General features: G+C 41.9%; 2 protein-coding genes across 2 annotated transcripts; both read left to right on the plus strand.

Moving 5' to 3' along the window:
* The first annotated feature begins 515 nt into the window (after nucleotides 1-515).
* On the plus strand, nucleotides 516-12,312 carry bgnb (biglycan b). The gene is made up of 8 exons (XM_058085357.2): nucleotides 516-772; nucleotides 4,738-5,005; nucleotides 9,112-9,224; nucleotides 9,296-9,509; nucleotides 9,598-9,708; nucleotides 10,901-10,994; nucleotides 11,085-11,223; nucleotides 11,295-12,312. The coding sequence occupies exons 2-8, from the start codon at nucleotides 4,756-4,758 to the stop codon at nucleotides 11,490-11,492; spliced, it is 1,119 nt and encodes a 372-aa protein (XP_057941340.2). The 5' UTR covers nucleotides 516-772; nucleotides 4,738-4,755; the 3' UTR covers nucleotides 11,493-12,312.
* A 1,759-nt stretch (nucleotides 12,313-14,071) lies between these two features.
* b4galt3 (UDP-Gal:betaGlcNAc beta 1,4- galactosyltransferase, polypeptide 3) lies at nucleotides 14,072-19,554 on the plus strand. The gene is made up of 7 exons (XM_078798256.1): nucleotides 14,072-14,403; nucleotides 15,470-15,976; nucleotides 16,078-16,313; nucleotides 16,385-16,575; nucleotides 16,717-16,839; nucleotides 18,267-18,371; nucleotides 18,461-19,554. Exons 2-7 carry the CDS (start codon nucleotides 15,694-15,696, stop codon nucleotides 18,801-18,803), a joined length of 1,281 nt encoding a protein of 426 aa, XP_078654382.1. The 5' UTR covers nucleotides 14,072-14,403; nucleotides 15,470-15,693; the 3' UTR covers nucleotides 18,804-19,554.
* The last annotated feature ends 3,054 nt before the right edge of the window (nucleotides 19,555-22,608 follow it).

Raw genomic sequence — 22,608 nt, forward strand, 5'->3', positions numbered from 1 at the left:
TAATTTGGTAATTAGGATGTTGAGATTCGAGAGAGAAAAAAAATGGACGCCGAGCCCACTCGTAGCAAACCAACGCCATAATCAACTAAGCCACAACAGAAGAGAGAGAGAGAGGGGGATGAAAACAAGAAGCGCAGCAAAGCCTGAATCTACAAACTGAGAGTGACAGGAAGTTGAAAAGAAAAATAATTCTATCTGCAAAAGTCGCTATCCAACTGCCCCCCCACCCCCCCTGCTTAGAGCATAAGGCCGATGGGCAACAACACGGATAATCGGCTGTTCGGAGGACAGGAAGTCATTGTTGAGATAGAGGGTGATGGGGAAATAATATGATGTGACACGCAAAAGCCCCAACAATGGTGCTCAAGGACAACACGTCAAGCTAAAAGAGAAGATCCCTGATCATCAGTGTTGCATTTCTGAAGACCAACCCCCTGTAAGACTTAAATACACACATTTTTTTCATAGGGCAGGAATTATACAGTAGTTAAAAGAGTAGTACTTTTCTTCTCCTCCTCCTCCTCCATCCAAAACGGGCAGAAAGGAGGCTGGCTTGACGACTTTATGGGCTGGAAGTCCTGAGTCAGTTCACAGTGGCACACATTGGCGGAGGAGCAGAGGCTGGATGTCCACAGAAGAGGACCACAGAAATACTGTAATAATCCCTGAATGTGATGAACATATAAAAGCGATAATCTGCAGGATAATCTGGAGCACAGAGGGCGGCGACACTGTTGGAATTTGGAATTAATTTCATATTTCTATTCAAAAGGTAGGGAAAGATACATTTGACTTTTTGGAGTATTATTTTTCATAAGCTGCACAATGTAACAATAATGTACAATTTTGACATTGTTGCTTTTATGAGGCACAGATTGTCAAATAGTGACATAAAAAATAGAGAACCACTCTACTTTAGAGTGCAGGGTGCAATATACAAAGTATAGTGCAAAGTGTTTTTCTTCATAAATTTAAATTTTTATGAACTTTTGTGAAAAATCTTGCTAACATTTGCGTGATGTGAGACACAAAATGTGATGCAAACACTTTTAAAGGTAGGACGTCTCCCCCGATGGAGCCGTTGGCTCCTGTTTTGGTGAGCCACTGAGTTTTTTTTTTTTTTCTCATAGCAAAACTTTTTCATAGCAAAACTTTTTCATAGCAAAACTAAAGCTGCACAGTGTAACAATAATGTACAATTTTGACATTGTTGCTATAATGATGCACAGATTCTCAAATAGTGGGGTCATGACATAAAAAAATTGAGAACCACTCCACTTTAGAGTGCAGGGTGCAATGGGTGCAATATACAAAGTATAGTGCAAAGTGTTTTTCTTCATAAATGTTCATTTTTATGAACTTTTGTGAAAAATCCTGCTAGCATTCGCGTGATGTGAGACACAAAATGTGATGCAAACACTTTTAAAGGTAGGACGTCTCCCCCGATGGAGCCGTTGGCTCCTGTTTCGGTGAGCCAATGAGGTTTTTTTTTCATAGCAAAACTTTTTAATAGCAAAACTAAAGCTGCACAGTGTAACAATAATGTACAATTATGACATTGTTGGTATAATGATGCACAGATTCTTAATTATAGTGGGGTCATGGCATAAAAAAATTGACAACCACTCCATTTTAGAGTGCAGTGTGCAATATACAAATTATAATGCAAAGTTTTTCTTGATGAGTGTTCATTTTTATGAACTTTCGTGAAATATCTTGCTAGCATTTGCGTGATGTGAGACACAGATTCTTAAATAGTGGGGTCATGACATAAAAAATTTGAGAACCACTCCATTTTAGAGTGCAGTGTGCAATATACAAATTATAATGCAAAGTTTTTCTTGATGAATGTTCATTTTTATGAAGTTTCGTGAAAAATCTTGCTAGCATTTGCGTGATGTGAGACACAGATTCTCAAATAGTGGGGTCATGACATAAAAAAATTGAGAACCACTCCGCTTTAGAGTGCAGGGTGCAATATACAAAGTATAGTGCAAAGTGTTTTTCTTCATAAATGTTCATTTTTATGAACTTTTGTGAAAAATCTTGCTAACATTTGGGTGATGTGAGACACAAAATGTAATGCAAACACTTTTAAAGGTAGGACGTCTCCCCCGATGGCGCCATTGGCTCCTGTTTCGCTGAGCCGCTGAGCCAATGAGTCACCTTTACTGTGCAAAGACAGAGCAAACAGTGTGATGTCACCGGTCGCTGAAAACGAAGCATGTCTGTTTCCTGCTTATTAGCCAGTCTGCGGCTTGGTATTGGTCTCCATCCACCTGTCCGTCTCAGCAGCCATCTGCATGTCCAGGAGATAAATATGTTGACTCCCGGTTCTTTTGTATTCAGCTCTGCTCTCTGCCGTGCTTTGACTCGGTCCCTGCAGCCTGCCCACCACATCCAAGCTCGGCCGCCTCAGTGAAGCTGCCAAACAGTTCCTTTTTTTAGGGGCACCAGTCACCAAATTACAGCTGCTAGGGCACTTAACTCGGAGACCCGGAGACTTCTACTGGACCCGCCTATGGCTCGTCCTGTGTGAACCGGAATTGTGTGTATGTGTTGGAGCATCTTAGTTTGTGTGGACAGGCAAAAAAAAAAAAGAGGTCAGCTAAACCAACCCTTTTCAAGGAGGGTTTTTTTTTGGGAACAAAACACCTCCATTATGTATTTTAGCCCACACAAAAATATGTTGCGTTTTAGCTTTATTGGATTGCATTCCTGTTTAGAATAACACAGACGTGTTAGAAAACACTTTGTGTAAACACAATAAAATCGCATTATGTAATTAGATTTTCTACTATGTGACGGTACATAACTAAATCCCAGTTTTTTAAAAAAAAAAATTTGGGTTAATCTGCAGTAGACACTTGACCCTTGCATTATTGGCCTTTGTAGCATCTTTCCTCCAAATGTCCTATCAACCTACCGATCCAAGCGTTCCCTAATTACCTTCTTTCTCACACACTTTTCCTAAAATCCATTTTATTACCTTTCCTTTACCAACCGATGCCAAAACCGTTCCGCATACGTTTCAATTTAACTAACTAGCACCTATCCCTCTACTTAACGTCAACCAGCCAGCTTCCCAAACTTCTCAGGGTGGCGCTAGAGACCCTGAGAACTCATGATCCCATCCCGACTGCGATTTGACTCCGTATCATGTGATGGTTTGGCAATTGTGACTGAGCCACAGAGAAAACTAAATTGGAAAATTTTTATTTGATTCCTGCTTTCCCTTAATCCGAGTTGAAGTATCGTGAACCCGCAGGTGTTTGTGTAGGATGATTATTTACGTACATGGAAGTGGTTTATTTAAGGAGGCTGCGTTGTAAAAACTGTTGTGAGCATCGGTTCTAGTTTGTATGAGTCTTATTAGTTAATTAGTTAGTTAACCACTGGATCAGATGATAGGGATGGATGGATGCTACCCACTCCTCGCTGGATTATGGATAGTCCATACATAGACTTTGAAGCTAATCTCAATGTACATGTAGGCTACAGCGTAATATCAGTCACAAATTAGGTTTGTGATTACGGACAAACAGCCCAACTGAGGTGTAGTCGGGGCTAATTTATTAGTTTCATTTAGACTGAATTAAATTTGGTTGTCTTGATATTACTTTAGTTGATTAACTTTATGGGTTTTGTACAGTCTTGTTGGCTTATTTCTTATCTCCTTCCTGTACATCCGTTGATGTTTTTGTCTTGTACAGTGTCTAGCAACATTTTTACGTAAGCTTCTACGGTGAATTGCTCCTAAATGCCACTGAATCTACCATTTCCCTATCAGATCTTTTTGTTGTTACAAATCGGAACGCAGAGTCTGAAGATTCACAGGTGCGTACGAAGCAAGCGTAGCCGACAAAGTGTTCAAAAAGAGTTCAAAACAAGGTTCCGGCACACTGTGTGCGTCATTAGTTTATTCAGGTAACGTTTCGGTCCGTTTGACCTTGGTCAGACAGATTTCATACAAATCTGAAATTGACGTGGATTGATCAAAAATTGCTATGTCTGTAAGTGATCCTTGATTCAGTAATTATTAATATTAAATTTAATTATTTGATATATATATATGAGCTGTGTGATTACAAGCAGTTTTGCAACTGACTTCACCAGAAACAAGCAGACCAAAAACAAACAAAAAAAACAGTCCGTGACTGATGCACGATCGTGCTCGCTGTCTGGGAAAAAAAAAATGTTCTCAGCCAGCGTGGCTGCATGACAATAGGATATCTCATGGTTGTAGTCTTATCCCCATGTATTGTTATTATAGTTATTGTGGAAGAACAGTAGTCTGCTTTTATTCCAGTCCACCTCATTTGGCGCTAGAGCCTGACAATGGGAAGACAAATCATTGGGATTAGCGCACACATTTTTAGACTGACAATATATTTGTGATATCTTCCATAATTTTGCAGAAATTGTCGTGTTGCAATTCTTGTGTGTGTCATTTGTGCACCGCATTCTTCTGACCAAGCCAAGGCCGCTGGTGGTTTTTTTTTTGCTTCAAAATGGATTCTATTTATATTGCAGGGAACCGATGAAGTGGCAAGATCGGTTCCAGTTCATGATTAAATAATCCATGATCACTGATTAAAAGTAAATTAAAGAACAATACAGTATATTTATTTAAAGCTTGTTGTGAAGTCAAATTTAAAGCACACTAAATTCTGGTATATATATATATATATATAATATATAATATATATAACGGTGCTCTCCTTCTGTTTTTTTCAGGTGTGTCAAAACAACAAAATGCAGCCTTGTTGTCCCCTGCTGCTGTTACTATGCGTGGTCCAGCTGCTGTCTCCATCCACTGCCCTGCCCTTTGAGCAGAAAGGCTTCTGGGATTTTGCCCTGGACAGTCTGGACAGTATTGACATGATGGCCATGATGAAGGACGAGGAAGAAGGCTCGGCCGTCGAAGAGGTGCCCCCGCCTGATATGCCCGTGTGCCCCTTCGGCTGCCACTGTCGACTCAGAGTGGTCCAGTGTTCTGACCTCGGTTGGTGAGAGTGTGTGTGTGTGTGTGTGTGTGTGTGTGTGTGTGGGTGGAACATGGATACTTGTCAACACAACGTGTGCTCGTTTGTCAGAAGCGCCCACAGGGAAAGCGAATGTGATGAGTGAAACACGACTGACTCACACGCTGACTGAGAAGTCTGAGCCTTGCCTGACTCTCATACCCCCGGAGAGCAAAGTGGTCCTTTGTTCTAATATCAAACAGAGGAATTTATCCCCTGGGATCATGCAAGTGTATTTTGACAAGGGGAGGCATCTTTTAGAGGGATCTTGTGTTCCAGACTTTGTGTGCTGACACAGGATGGAAGACGAGGAGTTTCTGCATAAAAAAAAAAAAATGAAGCTGTGGTGGGAACTGGTAAAGTTGATGGATTTAGAACCATCAAACTAGTGTCTGTGTAGCATTATAGCGTGTGCATACAGGGAGCTGTTTCCCACCACAATTAGCAACGTTGAAAAACTCCAGACTGTTTAGTCTCTACTTCCGGATCGGATTCGGAATCCAACACATATGGCTGTATGTTAAAAGCCGACATTTTAAAAGGATTTATCGCTGTTTATTATACCGTTAACAGCTAGCGGCACAAACCGGAAGTCCTTTCGAGTCCTTTTAAGCACTCACGATTTTGACCAACCGCAAAGAAATAGGAATACATTAAAACAATGTTTTCATAGGAATCACAAAAGTAAAAAAAAAATACAGCTGAATAGGTGCAGATTCTGGAAGTCGTAGAAAGCTTTAAATGTGAATATAAATGTGAAGTATTTATTTACATTGTACATATACAGACCTGATCAATATCTCAAGACCAGCTAAAAAAATTGCAAAAATAATAATAATAAATAATAAAAAAAATATTTTTCACCTGGTCAAAAGTTCAAAACCACAGGCTATAAAAGCCAAATTTTCATTACTTGTCAGGCATTTACACGGTCAAACCCTCCTCATGGCTAAAGCTAATTATCTTTCTCTTTTTGAACGGGCTTGGATGGTTGATGCAAGATTTTGCATATATAGATAGATGAAAAAATTATGAATAATTTCCTAAATTTTTTCAAATAATTTCCCTGTTTGCTATCTTCAAACAGCTTTTTAAAATAATTAAAGAATAAAGCCTGAATAATAAAAAATACATATAGCAACTCCTGATCAATCCATGTCAATTTCAGACTTAAAATCATGTACAGAATTTTAAGCCCCTCCCATTTTTGCTAAAAACACACCCACTGCTAGTTTATTTTTGTGGAATGTTATGTCGTTTAATCTGAAAGAAGCCCTAAAATATGTAAAATATGAGGTTACTAAAATGATAAAGCCAAATTTAATCTGACCAAAAAGATATCCATCTGCCACATCTGCAGGTACGAATCTGACTTTCTCCATTGAACGCTCTGTCTTTAAACATAATGGTTTTGTTGATTCATCACTTTGTGAACTCTCTATTTACTGTGGAACCCTAGTGTTTCTGCAGCGGATAAATGTGGAAGCATATAATTTCCTGAATGCTTATTTAGAACAGATGTGTGTTCAGCGGTGGCGTCTGTCTCCCCTCAGTGTGCATCTCCACGTGATGTTAGGTATTTGTATGGAGGGTCTCTGGGGTTACAGAGGGTGCTGGTTTTGGCGGTCTTTGGGTGAAGATTTTCAGCTTTGTGGCTTTATGGGAGAAATCTGCGGCGTTGGGGTTTTTGGGTGCCGGGAGATTTATTTCATCGCCGTCCTCGGTGGATGTCTTTTAAACTTTCATAAGCACTGTGAGCTTTGATGCTACAGTCCATATTTGAGGGCATACAGGTGCTAGCATGCATGCTAAAAGCTGTTCCGGCATGGATATATGGTAACAAATATGGTAGCTTATTGCTCCCAGAGTACCACGTAGTTCTAGTTTGGCTACCACGCACCTTGCCATGCATGGGATTTGAACCGAAACTACATTTTTGATTCGATGTGGTGACACAGAGGGTGCGGCTTGGGAAAGCTAAAGCTATATCTAAACTTCACGTTGAATGAACAGCTCTGGATGGTAGATGTTGTGGTTGATGGCACGCCGGATCCCAGTGGGCCAGATGGGACTTGGTTCTCAGATGACCCGCTTGCATCATGACTACATTTCTGTGGTCAGTTTGAGTAGAAGGAAGTCCGACTCTCTGTGACATCACAAAGGGGCAGTTTAACCACACCTTTTGGAACCGAGACTTTTGAGCCATCACAAACTTTTTTCAGGGCTCACTTCCAAAGGCTCAAACCTCATTTTCTGAAACTTTGGAATGGTTTAACACAAGAATACAACATTCTAAATGATATTATATATCAGATGTATATATCACCAGCCATCACCAGAAACAAGCAGACAAAAAAAAAAACACAGTCAGTGACTGATGCACGATCGTGCCCGCTGTCTGAAAATTTTTTTTGTGTCATTTTGACGTCACAAAGGGGCAGTTTAACCACGCCTTTTGGAACCGAGCCTTTTGAGCCATCCCAAACTTTTTTCAGGGCTCGCTTCCAAAGGCTCAAAGCTCATTTTCTGAAACTTTGGCATGGTTTACAAAAAAAACACAGTCAGTGACTGATGCACGATCGTGCCCGCTGTCTGAAATTTTTTTTGGTGTCATTTTGACATCACAAAGGGGCAGTTTAACCACGCCTTTTGGAACCTAGACTTTTGAGCCATCCCAAACTTCTTTCAGGGCTCACTTCCAAAGGCTGAAACCTCATTTTCTGAAACTTTGGCATGGTTTACAAAAAAAAAACACAGTCAGTGACTGATGCACGATCGTGCCTGCTGTCTGAAATTTTTTTTTTTGTGTTCTCAGCCAGCGTGGCTGCATGACAATAGGATATCTCATGGTTGTAGTCTTATCCCCATGTATTGTTAACAGTTATTGTGGAAGAACAGTAGTCTGCTCGTGCCTGCTTTTATTCCAGTACGTTCTAAATATATTCATAAGGGAGAAAAGGGGACCTATTATGCTAATTTCCAGCCCTTTGCATTGAATTCTGGACTCTTATAGAGCAGCTACACATGATAACCGGTACAAAAAGCTATGTAGATCTTCAAGAATCTGCGCCTATTCCATCTGTATTTCATTGGCTTGTAGTTTGTAGTTTTGGATGGCCCTGAAGAGTCTGTAACACTGGCGATGTGTGATGTCACAGATTGCCGGGCTCACGTTGGTCTAATTAATATCACATGTAACCCGGTCGAAACCAGGTTATGTCCTTTAGCCTACGTTACCATGGTGATACAGCTGCTTTAAAAGAGAGCTACTGTACCTTTTTCACCGAATACGCAAGTCCGGCTTTCCACTCAACACAGCTCACAAAAACTGTTTTGGACAAAATACTTCCTTTTTAAATACAAAAATATACGTATATACTTCATGAATGTAAACATTTATAGCAAATGTTATGCTCGTGGCATAAAATGTCAACAGTTACTATAGCATACGATTCCGAACCTGTTTAAAAAAAAATCTTGCCTTTGCTGTTCCAGATGTCGTTAACTGCACATTTTCACAGTTTCTTTGCACTTGACTTTTCAGCGGAAAAGTTGATGGACTCGTCATGTGACAGCTCTACCGTACACGAACATATTAACACGCCGCTCGGAGTCCGAGCTTATGCCACCTCTTTTTGATTTAGCGGGAGCTTTGCCCCGATAGTCCTTAAATCGCCACCACTGTGACTTTGCTGGAATGGAAACCAGACGGAAAACATCTGGCGTCCCCATCTGGTGCTCGTGTGTGTGTGTGTGTGTGGTGTGTGTGTGCAGTCTTTGTCTGCGACAAACCATGACTTTGACTTAGGTGCTGCTTTGACGTCTGCGAGTGACCTCCATGGTTGTGTCTATGTGCACCTCTCATTAAAATAATAGCTTTGGAAAACCCAAAGTGCTCATTTGACATCGTGTGGCGCCGTGATTGGTTTAATTCTCAGACCTGGGAGAGGTTTTTTAAATCGCACATTGACTTCTTATTTTCCAAAGAGGGAAGACAAACCAGCTTTTAAGGGTGTTGGTTCACAAGTCAGCCGAGGAAGTGTTTAATGGAGTCTGATTCCCTTTCTGTGTTTTTGTTGGTCTCCAGGTCTGTCTGAAGTGCCGAGTAAAATTCCTCCTGACACCAGGTTCCTGGACCTTCAGAATAATCATATCACCGAGCTTAGAGAGGATGACTTCAAGGGTCTTACCAATTTATATGTAAGATCGTCATGTTGTATGTTTGCTTTCGATTTCATTCCTAAATACGACTCCGTTTTTTTTTTTTACAGGGCTTATCTTTGAGGAATAACTACATCTCCAGAGTCCACCCCAAGGCATTTGCCCCTCTTAAAAGCATGCAGAAGCTCTACTTCTCTAAGAATCTTCTGACCACTATCCCCAAGAACCTGCCTGCCTCCTTGGTGGAGATGAGGATCCATGAGAACCTCATCAGGAAGGTGCCAGCTGGTGCCTTCTCAGGACTGGTCAACATGAACTGCATAGGTAAAAAATATAAAAAATGTTTGCCTCATTGATTTATGATGTTTATTGACGAATATAGTTTATTTTGACGAGATGTTCCCTCTTGCAGAAATGGGAGCAAACCCCATCCAGAACAGTGGATTCGAACCTGGTGCCTTCAAAGGACTCAAACTGAACTATTTGCGTATATCAGACAGCAGACTGACTGGAGTACCCAAAGGTAACTTTATGAGGCCGAAATGCCGCATAAAGTGTATTAATTCAGAGAAAATATGGCAACACCAAGGGGGTGTGGCCAGTGCGCCTCTCATTGCCTTTAAATGCGCAGGGCCCACTGGACTGTACATCAGAGGAGGCACACCACAATGCGCATTATGCACCACGTACCACCTAGTGGGACACGTCACCTGTTACAGACAGTTAAATTAAATAGAGCAGCAGGCTAATACAGGCATCTCACCTTTGATGTTTTTTTTTCCTTGAGAAAAAATGAACAGTAAAGAAATATCCTACTGCCAGATTTTAACATCCAGTCTTATATTAGTTTTTTTTTTTAGTTCTTCTTCTTTCTCTTTCGGTTTTTCCCTTCTTGTCCAATGGATCATACTCTCTGTTTCACAAAGTCTGCACTGTGTGTTGGCTCATTTGCATGCTAACAGTGATTGGATGTTTACTAAGGGGATGAGCGCTTCGTGGAGCTGTCTTGTGAATTTTCTAGTGGAGTTTGTTGATTTGACGGGCAAGACATTTATTTAGTGGCCCCCCAGTGTAGAGCCGGCCTCTGTTAGCATCATACTTTCAGCTGCCATCAGGTTGAGTTCCCATTAGTCTTTGATCTGACATCAGATGTGATGGGACAATTAATACAAAAATCGACATGCTGGTTCAGACGGTTATATTAAATAGTGTTTGCTGGTTGCATTGCAATGTGTCTGACACTCCTGAAAAACACTGTAATTAGTCACACGCTCAAAGTGCTTCGTAACTCAGTACCATATAAGGAAGTCCACCCTTTTGTGACATCACAAAGAAACGGTTTTACCACGCCTTTTCAAACCGAGCGTTTTGAACCATTCCAAACTTCTTTCAGTGTTCATTTCCAAATGCGCAAACCTCATTATCTGAAACTTTGGCATCGTTTAACACAAGAATACAACATTCTAACTACATTTATAGGTCAGAGAAATGGAAAAAGCATAACAGGGCTCCCTTTGAAAAATTCTAACTGTATCTGTTCTACTGTTTTCTGTATGTTATTTTAAAGTGGATGTTCTATAATGTCATTGAAACAATACAACTAGACTTTTACACACTGCCATACGTTCCAACATGTGAGAGTTTAAATGATTCAACATGGCCTCTCTTCCAACCCCGTAAGCATCTTGTTGTGATGATGCTTTCAAATCTTTCAGATCTCCCTGAGAGCCTCCACGAGCTTCACCTTGACCACAATGAGATCCAGGCTGTCGAACTCGAGGACTTGAAACGCTATAAGAACTTATTCAGGTAACATCTTGCTGGAGGCGTTTCATGCGTTTCAGCTAAGCCGTTAGCCAGTGAAGCCCTTGGTCAATTCAATTGTTTATTTTATTCCAGGTTGGGTCTCAGTTTTAACCACATCCGCAACATTGAGAGCGGAAGTCTTGCCTTTGTGCCACGGCTTCGAGAGCTGCACTTGGACAACAACCTTCTCTCCGGTGTTCCAAAGGGCCTCCCAGAAATGAAATACTTACAGGTGAGTACAGTACAGTACACCGTTGTCCATTTTTGGCGAGATTCCGGACGTTTGGTTGTTTTGCTTTCAAGGTCGTTTACCTCCATTCCAACAACATTGGCAAAGTGAAGATGGATGACTTCTGCCCTAAGGGATTAGGAACAAAGCGGGCTTTCTACAATGGCATCAGCCTTTTCGGCAACCCTGTCAACTACTGGGAGGTGCAGCCGGCAACATTCCGCTGTGCTAGCGACCGGAATGCTGTCCAGTTTGGAAACTATAAAAAATAGAAAAAGGGGGGTAGTTTGCTTGGAGATGCGGAGCATTAAAGGCAAATTAATAAACAACTAAATTCATTTGAATAGAAGAAAGGGGATATTAGAATGTGTCAAGGAAAAAGTTCTTCTTTTGGAAGAACGTTTGATTCCCCCCACCCCAAATGGGTTCCAAATTCTTCAATTCATGGTGTAATAATTGGACAATTAATTGTACACACTCCATTTTGCAACCAAATTCGATACTAATTCAAGTTTAGTTTCTTTCTACTTCACGTCACAGAATATTTCGCTTGTGTGGAAGTATTTCTTGAAGGGGCACACTAACAAACACACACACACACACACACATCGGCTTTGCTTCGGTACATTGAAAGCATCGTGTACACTTAGTGCTGCAAACGAGAGTGACGTTTATGCATTGTTTTGCACAGTTATTTCTATTGAGCTCGACCTGCTTGATAGTGCAAAAGCGCTTTGACCGTAGACATGTTGCCCTGTCTCCGTTGTGTAATCTGACAAGTAATCTGCTGCATGTGAATAAAAAAAAAAAAATCTAACCTGCTCATGAAGCCAGAGATCAACACCTTGGGTTGAATGTTATATTGATGAACCGATAAGGAGGGGAGCAAAGAAAGAATGAATCAAACAACATTTGGGTATTATTTGTATTATTATTATTATTATTATCATTGTGATGATTTGCATTTTACATTTAAATTTAAATTCATATTTTATGATAAATGGTGCTATATGTAATTTTTTTTTCAGTGTAAACCATCACAGAATCCAAGCAATATTATCAACAGAATGCAAATAAATGATGTCAAAGATGTCTATGTGCCGTTTTACAGAGATAGGTCAACTACTCATCCTGATCCACCTCGTCTATTTCAGTCCTGACTGACTGACTCCGAGATTCGTGCATGGAATCCAAAGTCTTGGTCTGTTGTGGTTGAAGTAACGACTCACCAAAAGGCAGGATTGGAGTTATTTCAATGGACGCTTTCATGAAGAAGGGATGCAACGTTCCTCCTGTGTTCAAGTGTGAAGACTTCCTGTTGGAAATGGTTCCTGGATTTGTAATAATGAAATAGGAGAAGCATTCTAAGAGGAGAGGAGAGGAGATCAGGAGGGAGAAGTTTGTTGTGAGATCAGGAGGTGATGGCAGTCCAGACTGAGCTTCACCATGACTACCACCCTTTCCTGATGGTGGTCATCTTCCTCCTGCACACCTGAGTCTTCACCCTGTGCCGCCCCTACATCCCTTCCTCTTCCTCTCCTTACCCATTTCCTGCCAGCCCCGCCCCCCCTAGGAGGAGAGGAGATGAGAAGAGACTAGAGGAGATGAGAGGAGAGAAGAGGGGACAAGAGGAGACAAGAGGAGAGGAGGCGAGACGAGAGGAGAGGAGAGGGATCGGGAGAGGAGAGAAGGCGAGACGAGAGGAGAGGAGAGGAGAGGAGGCGAGACGAGAGGAGAGGAGAGGAGAGGAGCCGAGACGAGAGGAGAGGGATCGGGACGGGAGGAGAGGCGAGGAGAGGGATCGGGAGAGGAGGCGAGGCGAGACGAGGCGAGACGAGACGAGACGAGAGGAGAGGAGAGGAGACGAGAGGAGACGAGAGGAGACGAGAGGAGACAAGAGGAGAGGAGAGGAGAGGAGAGGAGAGGAGAGGAGAGAAGGCGAGACGAGAGGAGAGGAGAGGAGAGGAGAGAAGGCGAGAGGAGAGGAGGCGAGACGAGAGGAGAGGGATCGGGACGGGCGGAGAGGCGAGGAGAGGGATTGGGAGAGGAGAGGAGGCGAGATGAGAGGAGAGCAGGGGTATCGGGAGAGGAGAGGAGAGGAGGCGAGACGAGAGGAGACGAGAGGAGAGGGATCGGGACGGGAGGAGAAGAGAGGAATTGGGAGAGGAGAGGAGAGGAGAGGAGAGGAGAGGAGAGGAGAGGAGAGGCGAGGCGAGGCGAGGCGAGGCGAGGCGAGGCGAGGCGAGGCGAGAGGGATCGGGACGGGAGGAGAGGCGAGGAGAGGGATCGGGAGAGGAGAGGAGGCGAGACGAGAGGAGAGGAATCGGGAGAGGAGAGAAGGTGAGATGAGAGGAGAGGAGAGGAGACGAGAGGAGCCGAGGCGAGACGAGAGGAGAGGGATTGGGACGGGAGGAGAGGCGAGGAGAGGATCGGGAGAGGAGAGGAGGCGAGATGAGAGGAGAGCAGGGGTATCGGGAGAGGAGAGGAGAGGAGGCGAGACGAAACGAGAGGCGAGGAGAGGGACGGGACAGGAGGAGAGGAGAGGGATCGGGAGAGCAGAGGGGAGGAGACGGGAGGCGAGATGGGAGGGGACAGGAGGAGAGGAGAGGGATTGGGAGAGCAGAGGGGAGGAGACGGGAGGGGAGGGGAGGGGAGGACAGGAGAGGAGAGGAGAGGAGAGGAGGCTCTTGTGTCCTGCTGATGATCAACCAGTGGGTTTGTCTGGTCTTTAATATTTGGTGTATAATATTTAATATCCATAATCTTCAGTAATTCATATTGAGCACCTTTTTCTTTTATAAATTACTCATATTTTTAGATTAAAAAAATGCATTTTTATGCTGTATCCTTTATGGTTTTCAAAAAAGGCGCTGGTGCGTCAGCCAACGCGATGATGCAGCCGGAGACGCCCCCCCCCCGCACGGCGTGTTGACAGTGCGGACGTGCTGCCATGCAATTCCGTGTGAGCGCGTCCGCAGCCGTCCTTATGCAGCAGGTGACCGATTTCACCCCCACATAAGCGATTAGGAGGCGGGAGGAGGAGGAGGAGGAAGGAGGAGGAAGGAGGGAGCAGCCTCTGCAGCCCGACTGCATCTTTTGTTCCGCCGCCTTCTCGGAGGGAGGCTGCGGCCTGCGGCCGGGGGAAGCCACGGGCTGGATTGGGGATGTCGCAGCGATGTGCTGGTGAGTTGGTCGGTGCGGCGGAGCTTGTCGACCGGCTTGGGACCAAAGCAGCTAAGTCATACCCGTCCGACGTTGAGCGCCGTTGATAGGCTAATCACCCGGAGGAGGGACGTTAGCGGGGCGTTTCAACCGTATGTGCCATAATTGTGTCATAATTAAAGGTCGTGGGTAGAGTGATGCATGCAGAAAAAGACAACTTTTTGTCGCATGTAATTATTTAGACGGACAAAGAACTGTCATGTTGTCAACTGTGGAAGCTGTGGAAGCTGTGGAAATGTCACCTGTGACAAATATTTACTGTAGCAAATTGTATTATACCTGTAGTTCAATGTCAAAAATTAGCATTTTTTTGCAGAATGCATAAAAATATAAGGCAGGAAAAAAGGCTAAATGGAGAGAGCACTTCCTGTCACACAGCAGAATTAATTAGACTCTTGCATACTTTGAAGGACACCTCAGAACTACTACTAAACGTGTAAATACTATGCCGGTTATCTCATATAGAAGGCTATAATCATCACACAGCAACTTAAAACTCAAAAAGATAGTTAAGAAATGTACAAAACAAATAATAATAGTTTAAGATTCATTCATTCATTTTCTACCGCTTATCCTCACGAGGGTCCCGGGGGTGAGGTGGGGGGGTGTTGGAGCCTATCCCGGCTGTCTTCGCGCGAGGTGGCCAGCCAATCACAGGGCACATATAGACAAACAACCATTCACACTCACATTTATACCTATGGACAATTTGGAGTCGCTAATTAACCTAGCATGTTTTTGGACTGTGTGGGAGGAAACCGGAGTACCCGGAACTTGAACTCGGGTTTCCTAGCTGTGAGGTCTTCGCGCTAACCACTCGTCCACCGTGCAGCCCAGTTTACCATATAAAAGCATATCTTTCTGAAGATGGTGATGTATAGTCAGTTGAATAGGCATAAAAACTCAATTCCGGAATGATGCTTTAATTTCGATTTTCCATGTTTTTTCCATATATAAAGTACGAAACAAAACAACAAAGTTGGAAGAAAAACTGCAAATGTCTTCCTTGTGTTTGTTGTGAGATCAGGAGGTGATGGCAGTCCAGACTGAGCTTCACCATGACTACCACCCTTTCCTGATGGTGGTCGTCTTCCTCCTGCGCACCTGAGTCTTCACCCTGTGCCGCCCCTACATCCCTTCCTCTTCCTCTCCTTGCCCATTTCCTGTTAGCCCAGCCCCCCACCACCTTGCTCCATCCCGTCACCACTCCTATCCTTTTCCTGTTCCGAAGCGATACGAGCTTAGTTTACTATGGCATGCTGCGGGCGGTCTCTGGACTCCCCTTGCACACTGGCTTTGCTGGTGGGCTTCCAGTTCGCCTTCGTGCTCTACTTCTCCCTCGGAGGCTTCAAAGGCTTGGTATCCGTGCTGGTTCACACCACGGAGGCCGAGTTTGATTACTCGCGACCCCATGACGTCTACACCAACCTCAGTTACCTGAGAGCGCCGCCTCATCCGCCTTGGAATTCCGGCACCGGACCCCCAGCAACGGGGCCACCGCTGGCAGATTGTCAGATTGTCTCTCCGCTGCTGGGTGAGTGAGTAGATACAGGAAGCACAGTTGAACCAGTTTTAACCGTCCACACACAAGTTGAAGCCGGAAGTTCTAAAAATCGTTTTTCCGTCCCCTTCCAGTCGGGCCGGTGTCCGTCCAGCTTTCCTCGCCTCTGACTTTAGAGGAGATCAGACAGAGGAACCCGTTAGTGTTGCCGGGTGGTCGCTACCGTCCGCCGGACTGTGAACCTCGACACCACACCGCCATTGTGGTACCATACCGGAACCGTCAGACTCACCTGCGTGCCCTCCTGTATCACCTCCATCCTTTCCTGCAGAGGCAGCAGATCCACTACAGCATCTACATCGTTCAGCAGGTCAGCTTCATCGCCTGATGCCACCACGCGGTAGAAGTTTTGAAAACATCCTCCGTGTTTGTGCCTGGCAGTGGGGGAATAGCACCTTCAACCGAGCCAAGCTGCTGAACGTTGGGGTGCGGGAAGCCCTCCGAGATGAAGACTGGAGCTGCATCTTCCTCCATGATGTGGACCTGCTGCCTGAGAATGACCACAACACCTACAGCTGCCACAAGCAGTTCCCCACGCATCTGTCTGTGGCCATGGACAAGTTCAGATACAGGTAGTGGCTCGGCAAGGCAACCTTGATGGGAACCTTGGTTCTAGAACCCACACTAGAACCCACACAACCAACATACATGGGGCTAATGACTGGGTCGTGATATGTTATAATCAATGAATGTTGCCATTGTGACCCTCTTAGGCTACCCTACCCACAGTATTTTGGAGGGGTGTCTGCAGTGACCCCAGACCAGTATATGAAGATGAACGGCTTCCCGAACCAGTATTGGGGCTGGGGGGGCGAGGATGATGATATTGCTGCAAGGTAAAGACTTTCAATGGTTTTATTTTTGGGCCCATTCATTCATTTATTCATTCCTTCATTCATTCAACACTCATTCATTCATTCAACACTCACTCAACACTCATTCATTCATTCATTCATTCATTCATTCAACACTCATTCATTCATTCATTCAACACTCACTCAACACTCATTCATTCATTCATTCATTCATTCATTCAACACTCATTCAACACTCATTCATTCATTCATTCAACACTCATTCATCATTCATTCATTCAACACTCATTCATTCAACACTCATTCATTCATTCATTCAACACTCATTCATTCATTCAACACTCATTCATTCATTCAACACTCATTCATTCATTCATTCATTCAACACTCATTCATTCATTCAACACTCACTCAACACTCATTCATTCATTCAACACTCATTCATTCATTCAACACTCATTCACTCATTCATTCATTCAACACTCATTCATTCATTCAACACTCACTCAACACTCATTCATTCATTCATTCATTCAACACTCATTCAACACTCATTCATTCATTCAACACTCATTCAACACTCATTCATTTATTCAACACTCATTCATCATTCATCATTCATTCATTCATTCACTCATTCATTCATTCAACACTCATTCATTCATTCAGTCATTCATTCATTCAACACTCATTCATTCATTCAACACTCATTCATTCATTCATTCACTCATCCATTCATTCAACACTCATTCATTCATTCATTCAACACTCATTCATTCATCATTATCATTCATTCATTCACTCATTCATTCATTCATTCAACACTCATTCATTCATTCATTCAACACTCATTCATTCATTCACTCATCCATTCATTCAACACTCATTCATTCATTCATTCAACACTCATTTATTCGTTCATTCAACAGTCATTCAACACGCATTCATTCATTCATTCACTCATTCATTCATTCATTCTACATTCATTCATTCATTCTACATTCATTCATTCATTCAACATTCATTCATTCATATATTCATTCATTCATTCATTCATTCGTTTTTGCTTTGCACACTCATCATATTGTGTCTTGGTAGTTTGTGTTCTCCATGTTTCTTTGTTTTTCACTTTCATTTGTCTCTCATCTTCACTTCCCACTGCTGTGGCATTGCCGTGTGTCTCTCCCAGGGGGCTCAGTGGGTATGTTTTTTTTGGGTATCTTACCCAAACCACTTTCATATACCTGAAAGACCATAACACAGACCCCAGTTTTAACACATGAAATGGGTCAGGATGTGTCGTAAACCAAAACAGACTGTGTACATATATTTATACTGTTTATTCTGTATATTTTCTATTTTTCATTTTTTAATAGATGTGTCTTCCTAGTATGTGTTTGATCATACCTGCCAATAAAACCATTTCTGATTCTGTTTGTCTCATCCAGAGTGCGCCTGTCCGGCATGAAGATTGTGCGCCCCCCAGTGGCCATCGGTCATTACAAAATGATCAAGCATAGAGGAGACAGAGGAAATGAGCAAAACCCACGCAGGTACGATTTCCACACACAACTTGAATCTGAGCTGCAAAATCCATCAAATCTTCATCGTCTCTTCACGTAAACTCCGATTTCCGTTCCAGATTCGACCTCCTGAAAAGAACCAGACTAAACTGGCGTTCCGACGGCCTCAACTCCTTGACTTACGAGCTCCTTTCAAAAGAGATGGAGCCGCTCTACACGAACCTGACTGTCAACATCGGAGAAGATCCTCATCAACCGTTGGGGAAAAGTAGCACCCCTGCTCATCAACGGAACGCCTCCAAGACCGCATCCACGGACAATCAGGAGACAAAAAATCCACTCAGCAAAAAAGGATCTGTGGTGGTAAATGTCACTGTGAGCAAACCCGACGGCGTGGACACAAAACCTAATCGGACAAAAGCAGCTAACGAAACGACGCAGGAGAAAAGAGAAAAGCTGTAGCACGGAACCGCATCAGTCACGACTGATGCCAGTATCCCACGGTAGACCGGTTATCTCAGCTTAGTGCAGGTTTTGAGATTCATTCAATTCGGGGAGCCACTTGGTTCCGAGAAAGTGCAGAAAATGCATCTGGAAATAGGTGCAGATTCCCGGAAGATCTAGAAAGCTCTGAACAAATTAGAGAAGAAACTTGTGCCTTGTCTCTTTTATAAACTGCTACCAACCTGAGATTCATTGGACCTCTTACTGCCTTGCGGAAGGGAGGCCAGACTTGAACCGCTTCTACAGAACTACAGTTTTATATCAGTGTGGTCACTAGATATTATATTTATATATATATATATATATATATAGATATAGCTATATATACATAGAGAAAGGTCTTTATTTCTGTACTTCTTGCTTCATTCTGCTGCTTTTCAATTTGAGTTACTAGACAATCGAACCATAAGGGAGCAGAATATTATTCATCACTAGCGAGGTAATATAACCGTCAGATCATTATACACTTGGCATGTTATTAATTATACTCTCGTTACATGACCGAACGATGCTTCTTGATATTATCTGTGGTACGGCGGACAATATTTAAGGCTCTTTATACTACCTAATATCTAGTGTGACAATGTTGCTATAGTGACAATAGAGCACTGTGTATAAGGTATCTCAGTGTATTATTATTATTATTATTATTATGCAGAATCCTCAAAATGTATAAATAAACATCTGCATCTCTTGTCTTTATTCATTCATATTGACAATAAGACCGGAAGTAAACAAAGACAATGTAACTGTTTCACTTTTTTGTTTTGAATGTATAATAGCAGTTATGAAATGTGATGCTTTTATTTACAGTAGGCGGGGCGCCGTCGGAACACATACATACATACCGGGCGCCGTCGATGCGGACGGGGCCGAAGCCCAGCCGTGGCTCCGGCCCCTGGCCGAGCCCGGAGACGCGAGGCCCGTCGAACGTGGGCGCACCTCCCGAGGCCCCCGACGGACCGTCGGCGGGGCGCCGTCGGAACACATACATACATACATACATACATACATACATACATACATACATACATACATACATACATACATACATACGTGTGTTTTTGGGAGGGAAACAAGTCACTCAAAGTATTAAGACACAGGATCACATGATTAATAATGCATTTCTGCTTCCTTTGCTGCGACATCACGTGGCCTTTGTTGTCTTTTACTGCTAAAACGGGAGAACATGGATGAGACAAAGTTACCAGACATCGAACTTAAGTTGTCACTAAGCTACAGCATAAAACCACTTTTGGTCGTCTTTCTCCACAATATGTGGGATTTCCTCAAATAGTGGCCTCCGGTCTAATAGATGCCGTACCTAAATTAATCACAGATTAATAATTCATTCGTAATCGCTGATTAATTTCAAAAGGTGGCTGTAGTCACTTTGACTTGAAAGCAGACCCATCCATTAACTGCATCTGTTTGCTTCATATTAATTCGGGTAGGCCATCTGTTACTTATCGTGACCGATTAACTTGAGCTTCAGATTAATCGACAATGAAATTGATCATAGTTTTCTGCAGTTCTAATTTTCAATTTCTGAATAAAAAGGTGGAAATAAAGTGTTTAAAAAAACGGATTAATCGATTAATCGGAAAAAATAAATTAATCGCACTAGAATTTCTTCATTAAAATTAATAGCATCAAGAAAAATGCCATGAAAGTAACCTCAGGGTCAAATATAGAATATATATGAATTCTATATACCTGTGGGGAAATCGAACATTAAATATTTTTCTACTAATTGGATCGAATTAGCCGCTATTTGAGGAAATGCATGAATTCAAGTACTATTATGTTCGAATCCAGTGGGCTGTTTATCCAGGTCAACAACACATGAGGTAGCGTCAACAACAACAACAATAAGAAAATAAATACACTATTGTTTTTTTTTTTACCAACCGCTATGTTGTGACAGTCACTCGCCACTAGAGAGCAGCAAAAGCACAGCAAGAAGAGGCCGCAATGCAGCCTCATTTAAAAAGTGCCTCATTCCATCGTTTCAGCCTGCATAAACCTGTCTCAAAATGCTTCACACATACATACACAATTGCGTATGTGTAGATATATTCATATATGTATATTTTACGTTTAATTTTAATTCTCAGTAGTGATTTTTTTCCATGAAGTCCAGTTCATCAGATCTCCAGTTTGGTTTTACAGCATTTTTTAACAGATTTAAATCTGATTATTATTCATGAAAAATAAAAATAAAGTCGGGAAATCTCTGGATGTCTTTAAGCCAACAAAAAAAACTGCTACCTTCTTTCTTTGGATTGTCATAAAAAAATAATTCATCTCCTCATTCTGTATACTGCATATTATCCTGATTTTATTTCATAAAAATAAATATAAATGGAAATAAAAACTAAAATAAAAAAATATTTATGTATATAAGTTTTCATTTTTGTTTTTATTTCCATTTATATTTAATTTTTTGATTTTTTTTTTTCATTTTTGTTTTTATTTTCACTTCGAGCGTCCGAGCTTCTCAGGGACGCTGCCAATCGTTTGGGCACACTTAGGACCGCCCCCTCATTTGAATAGTTTTTCCTTCTGCATTTCTGAGAACCAAAACTGCCAAAATAATAAATAAATAAATAAAAGTGAAAATAAAAAAAAAATCAAAAAATTAAATACAAAAAAATAAATATAAATGGAAATAAAAACAAAAATAAAAAAATATATACATAAATAAATAAATACAAGCAAAAATAAATACAAAAATAAACAAGATTCAAAAATTCTTTTTTTTATTTTTGTTTTTATTTCCATTTATATTTATTTTTTTGTATTTAATTTTTTCTTTTTTTTCATTTTTGTTTTTATTTCCACTTTTATTTATTTATTTATTATTTTGGCAGTTTTGGTCCTCCATACAAAACTGCCAAAATAAAAAATAAATATAAATGGAAATAAAAACAAAAATAAAAAAATATTTATGTATATTTTTTTTATTTTTGTTTTTATTTCCATTTATATTTATTTTTTTGTATTTAATTTTTTGATTTTTTTTTCATTTTTGTTTTTATTTTCACTTTTATTTATTTATTCATTTATTATTTTGGCAGTTTTGGTCCTCCATACGTATCTCCATATCATATCTGACAGATCTAAAAGAGGAACCCAACGTTTTTGTGAGAGGAAAATGACAGACGGCGTGAGTGTGACTCACTGCCATGCATCGATGAGAAAATCTACCACCATAGTAGGTCAAAACATTTGGTTATATAACCACTTTTGATATTCTCCTCATAAAAAAAACAAACAAAAAAACATTTAAAAACAAAAGCCACGGGATGATGGTTGTTGAGTTCTCATGAAACCAAATGGTTCCATCATCAGGGTCATCACAGGTTGAATCCATTCTCCTGTCTCATCCCACCGCTGCTCAGCTGCTGCTGTCATCTATATTTGCAGCCTCACTGGACAATGTTCTGCGGGCTCTTGTGGTGGTGCTCGCAAACAACGCATAGATCAAGTGAATTAATTCTGCTGTTGTGGCAGCGCACTGGAGATCTAGGTCATGCAGTCGTGGCTTTATTTGTACTTCCTCCTGTGGCCATGTCAACATCCTGGTATCTTGCATGTATCGTGATGTGACCTTGACTTTTCCAGGTGTGTTTGAATGTGACATCGGAGGCGGTGCTGGTATGATGGGATGTTAACTAGAACTGTGGGGGTGGCCTGCAGCTACAGCATGAGTGGATGTGTGAGGATGGGGTGGGTGGGGGAGTCAGAATGAGGGAGAGAT

Source organism: Doryrhamphus excisus, linkage group LG17 (genome assembly GCF_037039965.1).
Source record: "Doryrhamphus excisus strain RoL-2023G ecotype Guam linkage group LG17, RoL_Dexc_Guam_v1.1, whole genome shotgun sequence".
Lineage (NCBI taxonomy): Eukaryota > Metazoa > Chordata > Actinopteri > Syngnathiformes > Syngnathidae > Doryrhamphus > Doryrhamphus excisus.

Bases quoted from the DNA above. Each gene is read 5' to 3' on its own strand.
- bgnb (XM_058085357.2), top strand. From the start codon at position 4,756: ATGCAGCCTTGTTGTCCCCTGCTGCTGTTACTATGCGTGGTCCAGCTG. The intron at 9,709-10,900 runs GTAACTTTATGA...CAAATCTTTCAG, and splicing joins ACTGACTGGAGTACCCAAAG to ATCTCCCTGAGAGCCTCCAC. The intron at 10,995-11,084 runs GTAACATCTTGC...ATTTTATTCCAG, and splicing joins CGCTATAAGAACTTATTCAG to GTTGGGTCTCAGTTTTAACC.
- b4galt3 (XM_078798256.1), top strand. From the start codon at position 15,694: ATGGCATGCTGCGGGCGGTCTCTGGACTCCCCTTGCACACTGGCTTTG. The intron at 15,977-16,077 runs GTGAGTGAGTAG...GTCCCCTTCCAG, and splicing joins GATTGTCTCTCCGCTGCTGG to TCGGGCCGGTGTCCGTCCAG. The intron at 18,372-18,460 runs GTACGATTTCCA...TTTCCGTTCCAG, and splicing joins AATGAGCAAAACCCACGCAG to ATTCGACCTCCTGAAAAGAA.